The sequence below is a fragment of the Scomber japonicus genome, chromosome 13 (assembly GCF_027409825.1).
Source record: "Scomber japonicus isolate fScoJap1 chromosome 13, fScoJap1.pri, whole genome shotgun sequence".
NCBI lineage: Eukaryota > Metazoa > Chordata > Actinopteri > Scombriformes > Scombridae > Scomber > Scomber japonicus.
The window spans coordinates 19,289,498-19,306,429 of record NC_070590.1 but is presented as its reverse complement, the minus strand read 5'-3'; the positions used below and the strand labels follow the sequence as shown (position 1 = coordinate 19,306,429).

At 37.7% G+C, this 16,932-nt stretch overlaps 1 protein-coding gene across 1 annotated transcript in view; it reads left to right on the top strand.

The window, feature by feature from the left end:
- Positions 1-9,288: 9,288 nt before the first annotated feature.
- rxfp2a (relaxin family peptide receptor 2a) overlaps positions 9,289-16,932 on the top strand; it is a 39,068-nt gene continuing 31,424 nt past the window's right edge. Inside the window, exons 1-2 of the mRNA XM_053330997.1 lie at positions 9,289-9,343; positions 16,595-16,738. Coding sequence (XP_053186972.1) covers positions 9,289-9,343; positions 16,595-16,738 — 199 coding nt within the window. The remainder of the gene's footprint in view (positions 9,344-16,594; positions 16,739-16,932) is intronic.

Below are 16,932 nucleotides of genomic sequence, written 5' to 3'. Positions count from 1 at the left end.
TGGGACAATGTTAGGTGAAAAACTAAAACATCACTATATTTTGTTGCAGAAGTACCTTACACATCATTTTAAGTACTATAATAGCAGACCTCAATAACATCATCCTCAAAATGAAGCATGGAGTAGAGATCATCATGATTTATAGTTGTTTTGCTGCCCTTAGGTCTGAACTATCATCTCTCATTTAGAAAACGTATAAACATATAAAAATAATTTTTCAAGTTTAAGTTTCTGTCAGTCATCTGATTAATAAAAGTTTGGAGATGTCACAAAAATGCCCCTAAACATAGTGAAAAATGGACTACATTATGGCTTAGAAATAAAGTAATGTTTCACAATGTCTAAGGTCAGTCCTGGCCTCCAATTAATTTAGATTCTGTGGAATAAACTGAAGAGAAATAATAACACGCTCAACTCAGAATACCATTAAAACTGGGTGCTGGATCCTTAAAGTGGTTAATAATGAAAAACAAAGACTAGGGCAGCACTCCAAATTGACCTTTTTAATTTGGACAATTAAAAAGGTCAATTTGGAATGCTGCCCTAGTCTTTGTTTTTGTTTTTCATTATGAATTGAAGAGAGGCATTTCTGTAAAATCAGTAAAGTTAGATTAGTTTTTAGATGAGATTACATTAATACGTTTTGTAAAGTCTAAAATTCCTCCCGGGCCAATGTGGAGATCAACACATACAGGAAATATTCGATTGAGGTCACTGACTTTGAATTTTCAAGCAAATAATTCAATACATACACCAAAACATGCAATTATTTTTATGTCTCTATTTCAGGCAGATGTAGCAAAACTACAGGGAAAAGGGTTCACTTACTTTTTCTTGGCAGTGCACCTAACAGCGTTGCAAATAGATGTGGATCATTTTGCGATGGTGTTTGTGATGCTTGAACCACGTACAGTAGATTCTGCATGATTATGTGCTTGATGAGGCATATGCTTCACATTTTATTTTCAGAGTGAGAGGAGATCATGGAGGAGAAAATGTGGGAGTAGCAGAATTAATGTTCTCAGTTTGAGGAACTGACAGTTTTATTGCAGTGGAAAGTGGACACAATTAGCAGTGAGTTATATCTAATTTTGAAAGCTTTAAGACAATATTTATTCATGAGATTTATTCCACAAGCAATTATAAGAACAGACAATCCTTCACAAAGAAGAAAATTAGAAGCTTACTGGCTGTGGCCATAAACATTTTATAGCAAATAATACTTTTATTGGTGTTGTCCTGACTCTCATGTCAGTCAGCTGATTCTTTTAAAATGAACACAGTTCCTTAAATCTGTCATGAAACACAAGGACCTGATGAAAGAGAGAGGAGCAACGGCAGGATGTAGTGTTACTGGGGATGGAGGTTATTGTAGACCATGTTCAGTCAGACATTAATACTGTGTGTGGGGTCTCGAACATAGAGGACCACCTGAACATTGCTACAACATAATGCAACATCATCCTTTAACACCTTTGCTGAACAACCAAGGGTATATCAGGATGTGAAAGCATCTTTAAAAATCATTTTCTAGTGTGAATTTTATCATTAACTTTGATGTAAAACAAAGCTGTAAAATCCTTCCTCAGTATTATAAACTGCTGAGCAGTGTTTTGGATATGAGTTTAACAATAGATACATACATATACACCCAAGGGCAAATGAGAAAAGCAATGTTAATTAGCAATTTCCCATGCAATTCATAATGTAAATGGAGCAATAAACTTAATCTCTATACTGCATATAATTCACACAGTACAGCAGTTTCTATTCAAATTCTTCTGACAACCAAAACTCTCCCACTGACAGGGAATACATTGTCAGTTTGACTTTAATTGAAACTCGTGATGGTGAAAGTTAGTCAGTAGTGTGAACACTGATTGAATGATTATGAATAATTGGCCTAAGGAATCCTATTTCCCCATCACCAATTAGTTCACATTGATATTCAAATGAAGTGTAATTATTTGAGTAATAACTGAGGACAATCAGGTGAGGGTTATACATGTAGTTGTGAAGGTTTCTAGTAATAGTATAGTTAAAATGTGTGTGAATGTGTTATATTGAGAATGAAGGCAGAATGAATGAAGGAAATAACATATGGTTAATCCTTTTATAAGATTATTCTACTGACTGAAAATAAAACAAGACAAATATTGAAAAGGATTAAACATGTTTAAATTTACATTTAACTACAGTACAGGGCATCTTAAGTGGACATAAAGTGGGTGGATTTCCCCCCCCCCCCAAATAAAGACAAAGAAATATAAAATGAAATGCACATTTAAAATAGATATTGCTACAGTCTCAAACATTGTGAGTATTCTAAAAACTCCAGCTACACTATGGAGAACCAAAACTGGCAAAAAGTAGTGAAAGGCTATCAGAAAAGTCAGAAATAATAAATGAGAGAAGATGATAAATAACTGTAAATGAGGAGATATTTTTGTCGATGTCAGCAGAACTCTAAATCCAACCCTGTCGTAATTGTCTTTCAGTGTTATTGCAAGGTATGGATGTTACATTTACGATATGTTGATGTCAAAATCTTCCTTGGAGCATGTTTTATGTTTTATGTAGAGAAATCGCAGCAATTTGTTTCCTGGCTGAACCTATTAGATGGTGAAGACTAATTGTTTAGATGAAGGAGATAGTTTGTTGAATCATAATGATGGATTATATGAGATCAGAATGATTCATTTTCAGCTCTCAGTGGTTCATAAATGTTGATCAATGCTTTGTCCCTCAACAGAAAACCAAAACTTTTCCCCTTTCCAGCTTTAGTTCTTTTTATCTTTAACCACAGGATTAAGCACACCTTTCCAAAGTCGAGTGCAATGAACCAATTTAATTTCTGTGTGTTCACATTTGTCCTTCCAAATGTAATCTATTGCAGATGGTGGAGGTTGATCCCTGGTAAGAGTGAATGTTGCTGTTTTCATTCTCTATGTTAATTCTGAGCAGACAGCCCAGGCTTTTTGTTGTCACTCTGGTCTCTTTAGTGCCTCTCTAGCCACCTGAGACCTCCGCTGACTCTGACCAGATGCAATCTATCGTTATTCGTGCCCATCCAGTTTTCTGCCACCAAGAGGCTTCACTTCAGCGATGAATCCACAAGGGCTCCACATATTTCAAACTGAATGTAATGTTATGATAGTGAGTGTGTAGTTTTTTGTAGAGTGGTGCTTTTTGAGAAGTTTGAGACATTATTATATAGTTTTACTGTGATATACTTGAATTGAGGTTCAAATTGTCAACAGGCATTTTAACTATGGCTTTTTTTTTGTTTGAAATGGGAAGATAAAGCACAGCTGCAGTCGTTAAGAGTTTTATTGTTGATTTATTCAAATGACATTCTTCCTACTAACATTTCTTTTTTTCCTCACATTGAATCTTTGTACGTCATAAGCAGTGCAAGACGGCTCTTTTTTGTACTTTTGTGTAGTTTTACTAAGGATGTATGTATATGAAGTATCATGGACTATGTCTGATTCTCTGTCTTAGTACTTTTTAACTGAGTGTTACATTTTGTGCACACACTGAAAACCAGGTTCCATCTGGGGTAAAACTTAAACTTAATTATAACACTTGATGTGCTTCCATGAACTTCTCTTGGTCTATCTTTAAAAATGTAATATCACAGTTTTGTAAGTCATCATCTACATGTCTGCATCAATGAGCATCACAAAAGCAACTGGCCATTTTATGTGTCATGGCTGAGCCAAGTCATATGATCTCATTTGTAGTGAGGGCTGTTTTAAGCTTACAATTCAGAACACATACCAATAAAGAACATGAAGAGGCGTACAAAGTGATACTCCATCTCCAAAGATGCAACCCCTGATGGAATTTTGATCTTACATATTAAATATTTTTCTAAGGGCACTTCAGAGTCTCCCTGTCAAGAATAAAGTCCTTATCATCCATGAAACCACACACAGTCCTTTTGGAACAGATTTGCATTGAAATAGTTCATCATGGCCGACTCTATCATCACATCACTAAATGATCACTCTCTCAGCTCTCATCAGTTTTGTTTCCAGAAACTAGCTGGTGAACATAGTGGACCATTTGGCAGCTTCACTCAACGTAAATAATGAATATTCATTCAATTATTCATTCAAGTTTTATTTTTACTGGAGAGAATCATTGTGATAGACCCTCATTTACAATCATTTAGAGTCTAATTACATAAACAGAGAAAAGGCAACACTGCAATTAATTAATAAAAAGCCATCAAAACGTGCTGATTAGGAAAGAGAGATAGATTAATATACTTAAAATAATATTCAGTTGTGTAAAAAAAATAGTAAAATAATTTAAAACGTATTTTTAAATTCTGTTATGTAACACAATTGCAAATAGAGGTTCAGAGGTTTAAGATTGAGTTTCTAAAATGTCCAGAAGGTATGAGTGTGTTGATTTTGAGCAGGTGATGTAATTTATGTTAGGAATCAGGTGCACTAAAACTTAAAGCAGTCTTCCTGGTGTCAGACCGGACTCGTGGAACATGAAGCAAGAGTCGGTCTGTAGAGCGTCTCCGATAGAGTTCATCAGAGAACCAAAGTCATTCTCAAAGATATGAACATCATCCAACCCTAATATATAAAATACAATGAGTGTGTGCCATAAGCTTCACCAGCAATAAACCTCAAGGCAGAGTGATAGACTGAGTCCAGAGGTTTAAGAGTGGAAGAGGATGTGTGTCTATAAATCACATTACTGTCATGACAACTGCCTCAACAACTCTTATCTTACAGGAAGTTGGAAGGTTGTTTCATTTATGTAGTAATAGTCAACCTTTCATCTGAGTCGGCACACAAGATTTTATATATGATATTTGAAAGTGACTTTTTTATCAATCTGTATATAATTTATATTTTGTGGCTGTCAATCGTAAGTCTGTTTGAGGTAGAAATATGAAAGTGAAAAGAGTCTCTCCTAATTAACAATAATGTTGCTCTGTGAGTGTTCGCTAATGAGTTTCCCTTATCAACTTTATACATTTATAAACTTTATAAGTTCATACATTTGTCTCCACGTGGCCAAAAAATATCCATCATGCAAAGCCCACCTTTTAAGTCCTCATCAAATAACCTTCGTTCTTCTTCTATTGATGCAAATTGTGCTTTCTGTGACATCAGTGAGAAAAAACAGATGTCACGGGGAACATTTCAATCTCCAGGCCAAGAACAAGAACAACTGTTGCTCCACAGTGTCATCTCACAAGGAACATGCTGGGAAATGATGCTCTATGCCAGCTTCTTTTATAAATTGGTCAATATTGCGACTCAGTCCTGCCTCCTAACATCATGCAGTCCCAACGCGGCTCATCCACAGAAATGACATCATGCACACTATTTTTTTTCTGCCCTTTGTTGATATTTTCAGATTCCAAGTTTCTTCTCAAAATTACTATCAAGTGGATGATAATGAAACAAATTCAACTGTTAAAAAGTCATAAGAATATGTAGTAAAGTAAGTGCTGATCCCTTCTAAAAAGTTTTAAGTTTTAAAAGTCTTTTAAATTCTCTCTTCTGCGCAATTTTATCTGATCCCTTGAGTGGTTTCCAAGCCAAGCCAAGTTTCACACACACACACACACACACATATACACACACACACACACACACACACACACATATACACACACACACACACACACACGAGCAATAGAGTTCAAATTGAGTCAGTTTCTTTCAGTGACAATAAAATCTAATTTCTTCCTTTACATTTTGCATTTCTTGGGACATTTCCTGTTACCATCTTTAATTTAGATAAAAGTTTAGATACATTTAGATAATTAATTTAGATAAAGTAAATAAGAATAATAAAATTCAGTGTTGCCCCATGAGTTAAGTATAATCTGCCTCGTGTGAACTGATGAAATCACATCCGGTATTCAGGAAAAGCCTCATCAGGTGAAATGTTTAAATAACATTTGTGTCACAATTAATTAACGTATTTGGATATTATCTATATATATAACTGTGAGGTTTGTGAGTTGTCATTGGCCTAGAAACTCTCTGAATCTGCCATCATTCTTTTTATACTCTGAAACAACACTGTTTCTGTCAAGTTGCCACTTCAAACAGCACAGATATGTGTTGAAAATGTTTCCAACATCACTGTGAGTATCTTTGACTCACACTGCTGTCAGTTCACATGGAGTTAGATGTGGTGAATGAGGTTGATCCGGAGGCAAATTCTGCAACATGTTTGGAACAACAACTAACAAAAGCTCCAGTTAATGTGATGTTATGACAAGAGATTAAATCACTAACACAGCAATGTGCAGTGTTTTTTTATATTTTTTTTACAGAACACAAAAACAAAAAGGGCACATAGAAAAGGACAGAAAGGTGAAAAATGTCTCACAGATTGAGTCTGTTAAACTCTATACACAATATATCATGCTGGGAGGAATTTTTGGTTGTGGTTTATATTTACACTTTACACTTTAAACAAAAAATAGCTGGCAAATGTCACACCACAGGTAGTTCTGTGGTTCTGTCAAACAAGAAAGAATGTAGGCCTCACCTGAACCGATGTGACTTCAACTGCTTTGCTTTCTACAAACACACAGCAAAACTTACACTTACAGCAATGTTGGGGACCAGGCCCGATGTGCTCATGTCAAGTTCCAGCTGTGCACTCGACTCTGTGTTGATGTGTTTATTTATTACCAAAAAGGTGCAGACAGAAACTTAATCAAAATGCTTCAGTGATGGTGGTTATTATTTGACATCCATCACAGATTGAACATAAAATTTGTCACCACTCCCCTCTCTTCTTTGTCTTCCTCTTCTTGACATTTGGCAACCAACCAAACAACATTACAATTCATGAGAGGCAATTTTTAAATGCAGCTTGCTTTTAATATCAGTCGCTCTAAGTCAGCAGGTAATGGAAAAGGATGGAAAAGTTTCTGTGAAATCTGATTTACAGTTGAGAGAATTATTGAGGTAATTAAGAAAAGGGAATTTATCCAAGACAGAGCTGGAGCTACACCTGAGGAAATGATGCCAGCCGGTGCCCTTACGCTGTGTACCTGCATATATGTATTTGATTGGGGCTATGCTTTTATTGTGCCACATTGATTTACATATTTTTATTGCATGTGTAGCTTATTTTCATTTAGTGCCTGACATAAACAACATAAATATGCCCCATTTGCATGCTGTGTATTGTGTGCTAGCTGTATGATAGCTTTCATATTCTTCTTGCATCATTGCTTTGCATGTTTTTGATCTATTTCAACAACTATATATATATATATGTGTATATGTATATATATATATATATATATATATATATATATACATTTTTAATATAAAGTGGCAATGATTTCATACATACCAGGTTTGATATTAATAATAGGGAGTATTTGAAAGGAAAACGGCTCCAATTAAATCCAATAAAGCTCAACTCAAAGCAGTAATGACTGAATTTTACATTGAAAATGTGTGCTTTTGTCACCCTGTGCTGAGGGCACACTTGTGTCTGTGGTAAAAATGTATAATGTGGTCAATGATCTAGGCAGCTTCCACCTTCTTTTATTTTTTTTGGGCTTAGATTCAATTTCTCCACTAAAGTATTGTTTTTTCCTCTAATTAATCAAGATATGTGATGTTCTGTGGGTGTGAGTTGGCAGTTGTTTACTGCCTAAATTGCTTAATGAATAACTGCTCTAATGGAAAAGGCCCCTCAGTGGACAATAAACAGAATTTTCTTTTTTTGCCGAGTTAGATGAGAGCATCAATATCACTCGAATCTGTCCATTAATTACGAGTCTACAGACAGGATGGTTAGCTTTGCTTAACACAAAAGCAAAAAAACCTCTAAAGTTTACCAATGAACACATCATATTCAAGGTTCTTTTAAATTCATACAAAGATAAAAGCATAAAAATGACAACTTGTGGTTTTATAGAAATTATGTGTGACGTCCTGTAGTGTCTGCTGATTGCCTGGCAACCATGACTTTAAATAAACACATAAAAACACAACTTTTGACACTGTGGCTAGAGGAGCTGTTTGTGTTGTCCTTGGACAGAGCCAGACTCGCTGTTTCCCTTGTTTCCAGTCTTTGCTTTAAGCCAAGTTAGCAGGCCATTAAGCTATCTGTCTTCCGCTGCTTCCTGACGACATACTAACAGCCTCATAATTTCATATTCAACAGCTATAGGCCTAAAGTGTCAAGGCAATTTTGTTTTCTATAGCTCATTATCACACTCCCTAAGCCCCTCAGGGGGCTTTACATTCTGCAGAGCAATAGCCTGCAACATCCTCTGTCCTTTGACCATTGATTCAAATCAACTCTCTTATAAGCAAATTTCCAAAAATGCCAATATTTTCCTTTAAAAATGAAAAATATAATAGCTTTTTTTGCTCACAATTGTTGAATACAGAAAGAAGCCCAGCTCTGCTTGTGGCCGTAATTTTTAAAACAAAAACCTGCCAGGAGTCAAAGGAGTGTCTTCCTGTCTGCAGCTGTTATCTCCTACTCTAACCACACTGTACACTCCCTATCAGCCTACAGATCAGTCTACTACTGTCAGCACTTCTTTACTTAATTGACGCTTAGGGCAAGTGACTGAACCGCTGCTGGTGTTTGATAATGTAGAAAAACTAAAAAAGATTCACAAATCCTAATTATAATAGAGCAGTGGTGTGCACAGACTTTTTGAAGGGCAGGGGCGAAAAGAAAAAAAAGGGCACATACAGCACGTTCTCGACACTGAAGAGGGCAGTTTAGTGTGTGTTTTTGCCTCCCAAGAGGGCAGTTTAGTGTGTTTTGCCAACCAAGAGGGCACTTTAGCATGCTTTTTGGCGTTTTAGCAGGGGGCGACCACCCCCCCCCCCCCCCCCCCCCACACCCCCCTTGTCCACACCACTGTAATAGAGAGGCAGGAAGACAAGAGGGGGTAGAAGCGTTTATCTTGCGCAGTGTGCGTGTGAGTATGTGTGTGTGTGTGTGTGTGTGTGTGTGTGTGTGTGAGAGAGAGAGAGAGAGAGAGAGAGAGAGAGAGGATAGGTGGCGTCCAGGCAGAGTGGATAGGATGTGGTTGGTTTTGCGCACCGACTCGGCTTTACTTTCCGTGCTGGTGCTTCAGCGCCTTCACCCGTTTGCTTAGTTTGGGGTCATTTTTCCCTCTGCTCTGACGCATCGGACCGACTGGGACCTCTGCTGACTTTTCTGTCGTCTGGCGCGAAATCAGTCGTGGATTGATCTGAGGCGTAACAGCCACGGAGAGACGTGAGCGCAGGGAAACTTCTGAGCCTCAGGATGGACGTGCCTGTCATCTTTCTGTTCATCCACCTGACCCTCACTGGGATTAGAGGTAAAGAAAAATGGAGTGGGAAGAGGGTGATTAAAAAAAAACGCAGGTTATTATTTTATAGAGTAAGCTCCTTCATGATATTTTCAGTACTTTTCCATCACTGGAGAATCTGTAATATTATCTTTAACACATATTTGTAATTTATTTATCTTATTGTTCTCATAGGTCATTTCCCTAATTTTATAATAAGAGCAGAAGGTGTTTGCCAGTATTCTTACGTCATAGTGTTTGCTGTGCTGAAGCTAAAGTGATTAAAGCATTTCATTTTAGCTCATTTAACTTGATCAGAGAGCTTTTTTGAGTCAATGTGGACATCCACAGAGAAAGAGTCAGAGGTGTTATTGAATCATACAGTAAGCAAGCTCTCCATTTTACAGATTCCAGGTAGCCTTGTTGACAAGAAAGTGATTTGATTTGGACAGCAGTGTTATTTATTTGGAAAATTGTCTGCTCTGGTGCGCAACAAAAGGTGAAAAGGTATGAAATAGGTTGTTTGTAAGAGTAAGAAAAGAAAGCCTGAAGTTGAGGATACAGTCTGACTTTCCTTTGAGGTGCTGATGTAAGGACTGGATTAGATTGAATAAGTATTGAGAATATTTATAATTAAACATCAAGGTCAGATTATTCAGTCAATGGTGAATAGCCAATAAATATGGATATATGATAATTGGGATATATTGACATTTACTTTCTTCCCTGGTCATTGTGGGGGTTGAGCTGCGGAATATCACAACTCCATTATCCAATTCATGTCTTGTTCATTCACATCAAACATTCCCACTCAAACCTCCTCCACCTCCATGCCTGTGACTCATCTTCAGGTCTCCTATGTGTTCTGGATGAGATCTTCTCTGTACAGTTCTTTGGCATTATAGACGGATGAGATACAGGACACATATGTTGATGTTGTGTTGTTCCAAACCACACAGTGATTAAGTCCCGAGTGGAGGACTCTTTCAGGAATTTCTAGGAAGGTTGTTGTGATTGGTGGCAAATTGGGCTGCCAACAATATGAACACTCCTCCTGTTGATGTGATAAATGGATCAAAACAACATCTTTGATTTTATTCAGTTTGGTAATTATCTGACTGACTTGATTTCATCACTTCTTCATGTCTTCTTTTACAAAATATTTTTAATACCACTGGATAGTTTCAATCATCATTCAGAATTAATAAGACAAAGCAATATCAAAGAAGCTTAAAGATTCTAATTAAAAAAATTAAAAAGATAAATACAGGTTTGGAAAAGTGAATAATGTGGACAATAGGGACTACACAATGTCATAAATAAATTATATGGAAATCAATAACTCACAAAATAATTTTACATGTTTAAAAAATGGACTCCATATTTTTTGAGTAAGTTTGAGGATCTGATCTGTTTATAATAAATCAAAATTTTTCCATCAGGGTGACAGAGGACATTTTTTAATTAAGTGTCAGGGATATTTTGGAGTTGACCTAATTAACCAGAATCAGTACAGCTGCATTTTTTTCTGCATCAGCATCTCTTGTCCTGAGGGGAAACAATCTGAAACCCAAAAAGAGTCATATATATCTGTATATACAGTATATCTGTATCTATATCTACATCTACACACACACACACACATATATCATCCTGGCAGCCTGTATATTTGCATTCTCTGTATATTTGCATTCTTTTTTTAGAATACTAATTTGTTCTTTGTCTGTGTAAATGAAAATGAAAAAATGAAAACATGAGCACACAATCTGTCCTGCACCGTAGCTTGTTGAACTTGTTCACAGTGTGCAGGCTAGATAGCTAATAAGCTGCTGAGCTGCAGCACATTAAACAGCATGGAGATGTTAGTTGCACATGGTCTGTGCTGGTGTGGTCCTTATTCTTTAACACCACTACTGTTTGTTCTTGACTTAAAAAGCTACAGCAGAAGTGTGTTTGCTTTTTATCTCATTCCTCTACTAGGGCTCATCCTAACAGCTCCTGTCAATCATGAACATGTCTGATTGCTGCCAAAGGTATTTTTTCTTATCCTTTTAATAATTAAAAAAGAAAAAAATATTAAAAACACATTTGAATAATTTTGACATTATCCTTTTATCAGCAGCAATGTGATTTTTTTTCTTTTAGCTTTAATAGTTGGTGTTTCCTTTGTGTGTCAGCAGGATGTTTGACTTTCAACAAGTACCACCTGTTAACGTAAATAATATAATTAATAAAATCAAATGCTAACCTTCAGGAGAAGGATGCCCAGGACGCTGAATGGTTACCATGCAAGCTAAACAACCACAACATCCCTAGTTTCCAGCCAGGGAATCAAACCCCTTGTCCTCTGTCTGCCTCCTCAGTATCCTCTGTCCAATAAAGAAAACCCATATACTTGTATTATAATATAATTCAGCTTCTGGCTGAGGCACACCTAACACTAATATTTGAATATTATATTATGTAAATGTGTGTATTTCTTTTTAGCTGTGTAGTATGACCTGGACTAGCTTTTTTCAGGCACATGTACAGTACTTTACCCTGACCTATGGTCATGAGCTTTGGGTAGTGACCGAAAGAACAAGATCGCGGTACAAGCGGCCGAAATGAGCTTCCTCCGTAGGGTGGCTGGGCTCCCCCTTAGAGATAGGGTGAGAAGCTCAGTCATCCGGAGGGAGCTCGGAGTAGACCCGCTGCTCCTCCGCGTCGAGAGGAGCCAGATGAGGTGGCTCGGGCATCTAATCAGGATGCCTCCCGGACGCCTCCCTGGTGAAGTGTTCAGGGCACGTCCCACCCTTAGGAGACCCCGAGGAAGACCCAGGACACGCTGGAGAGACTATGTCTCTCGGCTGGCCTGGGAACGCCTCGGGATCCCCCGGGAAGAGTTGGACGAAGTGGCTGGGGAGAGGGAAGTCTGGGCTTCCCTGCTTAGGCTGCTGCCCCCGCGACCCGACCGCGGATAAGCGGAGGAGGATGGATGGATGGATGTACAGTAAACTGATTTTAAGGATGTCTTCAGATTGGCAATAACACTGTTCTCCAGCACACTGGATTTAAAAGAGAGATATCGACCGTAAGGGGGGAGTGGTGGCTTTCTGTTCTGAGCGTGTCTACAGTCATATTGGATGAGCAGTGTAGGAATTTCAGCCGTATCACTCAAAGTGAAAGTCTCCACTTAAACCTTAGAGGTCGTTTCATTTCAAATCTAATGTGCAGAGTCAAAACAAAAATGACCACTGTCCAGGCACACATAGCTTGCAAAGAACTTTCAGTCTCCACAAAGTACAGAGAGAAGTTAACACAGAGAAGCCCATGCACACTTTATATTCAGTTGCAGAATAGTTGTAAACTGCTTTGATGTAATATTTTCTATTGTAGCATTTCAGTGTCCAATTTTCTCCTACAAGATCTAATGGAATTCCACCCGGACTGTTCCTTCTCTTAACTTTGAAGCTATTTCTGTTTAGAAATTGGGAGTCAGTCACTGTGAAAAATTCTGGATACATACTTCACATTACAACTCTATATGAGCCACATTAATCTGAAGGCAGCTTTAGGAGTTGGTGTTAGTGTCAATCAATACTTCTCAACACCTGACAATGGTAAATGAAAAAGGGACACTAGAAAACTGATGTTTAAAATATTCTGTTGCTTCACATTTCAGATAGAGGACAAGTTTGAGTTTGACTACCACATACTACTGTGTCTTTGTTCTCAATAGCCTCAGTGCCCAGTCTACTTTTGCTGTTTTGACACATGGCATCGTCGATGCTCTTTTTATAGCTGATGTCCTGCAGTCACATCTCAGGTCAAATCTCAGTCTATCTAAATACGAGTGTGTGCTGTTCTGTGCATGGATTGAAAGGTTACAGTGTGGATGCCATGTGACTGTGGTCACTTCACTATGACAATCTAGATAGTGATTAATTACTGCTGCTGTGTTACTTAATATGTGTAGAGAATGTTTAAATTATAAAGCAGCACTGAGACAAGTCTGATAGAAAGTGTCGAGAGATGGGTGATAAAAAGACACGAGCCACAGATGAAAGCAGAACAAGGAGTTTCTGGAGTTTGATTAAGATGTTGCAACTTATCAGAGCCCAGCTTTGACTAATCAAGAGCAGCTTTTTGGAATATCGTGAGGACTTTGTGTTCAGGGGAACATTCACCGTGTACTATGGTCAACACATTACAGTGGGTACTGTAATAACCACTGAGGTCACATTAATTGCAAACAAAAGCATTTGTTACACATGACGGAGAAACTTGCAGACTTGAAGCGCTTTGTAAAATGAGGCACTGACTCAGCTGACCTGATACTGAGGGGGAGTTTTTTCCACAGCACTGGGGCAATGACAGTAAAAGCATGGTCTCCTTTAGTTTTAAGCCTGGACCTTAGAACATGTAGCAACATCCGATTTTCAGATCTAAGGAATCTTAGTGCTGAATAAGGTGTTAAAAGTTCAGAAATGTAAAGTGGAGCCAGACCATGCACGGATTTGAAAGTTATTAGTAAAGTTTTGGATGGGGAGCCAGTGTAATTCAGCCAGAACAGGAGTGATATGTTCTCAACGTGTTTGTGAGAAGCCTTGCTGCTTGCTGCTTTCATGCACAAAATCAGAGACCAGGAACTGCTCTTCCTGCTATGACAAGTCAAAATGTCTGCTGTGAAAAGGGTCTATTGCAGCACTGTTGGAGAATGTTGATGAGATTGAAAATGACATTAAGGAACAAGCGTGTCCCAGTTCTTTTCTAAGCCTTCTGCGCTGCCTGATTCCTTACCATCACAAGCAGCTGGACCTTACTTTAATAACACAGCAGCTCCTCCAGTAAATTCCTCATTAGTTTCATGATCAGTTAGATCAGACTATACATTTCTTAAAAGACTAATATTTTACCCTCTGACATGGTGCTACAGTTTAAAAGTTAATAATGAGATTGAATTTTGGGTCAAATTGAATTCCTGTTTTGCTGTTATGATGAAGGTGGAAGAGTTTTAAGTAAGAGTTTAGATCTTGTAAGTTGACATCAATAAAATATGACAAAATATAGAGCTACTTTAAGGCATTGATGATTTTACTAATCACATTTTCTATAGTGGATTTGTTTTTTCTTTAAATGCCACACACCTCAATTTGTGTTATTGAGGAAAAAATCCTCAATGAAACACAGTTATGCTCACCTAACGAGAAAAAGATTAATCCTTTGCTTTAATGGCTAAAAACAACTTTTCACAAACAATGTTTTATGACCTCATTAGAAAACAGACCAGTAATTGAGGACATAATGTAATTTGCCAGGTAAAGGAGGCCAACAGTTCAAGAAAGAGTTTTAAAGTTTGTTTTTATTGTAACAACTAAAAGAAGGCAACGAGAAAGGAATAGTGCCTCTCGCAGATGTGAGAGGGACATTTGTGTTAGTTGGCCGGCAATAATGAGGGATTTGTATTTGGCTGGTTTTATAGGCCAGAGGAATTACGGGCTGCTATAAATTAACAGCCAAAATAACTTTTTATGCCAGCTAAAGAGTCTTGTGACTCACTCATGTTTTGATCACAACTTGTGAAGCAGTCTGTTTCCATCTCTTCCTGTTATCTGCATCTTCCTGCCACACCAACCACTTGTATGTCCTCCCTCACCAAACCCATAAACCTCCTCTGTGGCCTTAAGCCTTTCCTCTTGTCTGACAGCTTTGTCTTGAAGCTTTATGTGAAGCCTTATTAAAACCAGATGAGTATAGTTATTTGAGATTAATTAATGAATTCTCCACCCAGTCACATTAGTTTACAATCTTTGTGTGCATCAAAATATGGGAAACAGGTCACTGGTGACCTAGACGTAAAGATGGTGAACTTTTAGAAAGGAGCAAATCACTTAAGTTGAACTTTGGGTGACAGCTTTGATGGATCATTTCCATTGAGGAGGATTAGGTACATCCCAAAGACAAGCTTAATGGATTTGAGAATGTTTTTCTCCTCTGGTTGTAAGTGATATAGGCTATGGGACTTAAATAGCTCTACTAGGGAGATAGGGGAGGAAACTCGTGCTCTGTTTTTGAGATCAGCACAGATGTTGTCTGGCCTTGTTTTTGTTGTGCTTTGAATTTAAATATTAATTTACACAGTATGGCTGACAGAGCACTGAAGTTACACTTGTTTCAGCTGATTGGCCTGAGTTGTTTTCAGTGTGCTTCACAATCCTGCGTCTGGTAACATCGAATCACATTCATACACCTTCTGTCAAATACAACTGCAACCATTTGCTATAAATGATCATTACTTGTCACAAATGTCACTGACTGAAATAGCAGTAACATATGTGCATGTAAACCATGCATTAGCTGATTTACTGATGCTTCCCAGAACAAAAAAAACCATTTGACAGTAATTGAGAAATACGGGAGAAAAAAATGCAAATCATGAATCTACCGTATGACATATAATCAGTAATCAGTAATAACATAGACAGAAAAATTACACTCTACGTTTCCATTAGACTCTGATTCTCTCATCTCCAGGTTTTAACATTTCAACTAACAGAGAGGGAATAGAAAATGGCCATTGAGAAAAAGAAAAGACTTTAGAAAAAGACTAGATCACAGTGTTTGGAACACTGAGTGGCAAAATAGGCCTCTGCAGGATTGGTAGGGATAGCAGGGATATGATTTGCTCTCCCAATAATTAGGGATATATATATATATAATATTTTAGGGATATATTTAATTTTCTGATTTATTTGTATTACACAAACAGAAATGATCGTATTAGTATAATGCTGATAGTCAAAAAGTAAGTGTAAATAAAAGATTTCTTTGAAGAGACCAAGAGTATAAACATTTTTGGAACACAAAACTAAAACTAAAAATATGATAAACAGGATTGTCAGGATCCCTCTTCATCCTGTTGGTCCTCTTCCTCATCTACTATGGAGCCATGCATCTCACACAGTTCAAGAGAAGGACTCCCACTGATGGCTTTGCCTATTACTTCATATGACACTTACTCCTGTGACACTGTGCAACTACACAACCCCAGAAAAACAGTACAAATGACAACGTAACTCCTCTTCACCATCTGGGACCTCAGCTCTGCAAATTATGACAGTATTGGCACTATTTGTAGATATGTTCTCAAACTGGCCCAAAGAATGGGCTTTAAAGAAAGCTGGCTCTCTTTCTAGTGAATATTTCTAAGAGTGAAAACCTTTGATTTCTGAAATTTTGCACGAACTGTAAGTGTAACTGTTCTAAAAAGTTCCTTCTTTCTCTCTGTCTCTCCCTCAGCGCTGTTGGCCAGTAGGGCAGAAGTAGAGGATGGATGTCCTCTCGGCCATTTTCCATGTGGGAACATGAGTGAGTGCCTCCCTCAGGCTTTACAGTGTAACGGACATAAAGACTGTCCGAATGGAGCTGACGAGTGGCGCTGTGGTAAGTGTGTGTGTGTGTTAACCACTTAACACACGCCCCTGTTTTTTATGCTGTTAGCCTAAACGACATGCCCAAGTTGTGAGCAGCACAGATCCCACATAGTTTGAGACTCAGAGATGTGTCTGGTATCATTGGAAAGGAAACACTCTCAGGATTCTTGTAAAAGTGTCTGTGTGATTCTGTGACTTACTGAC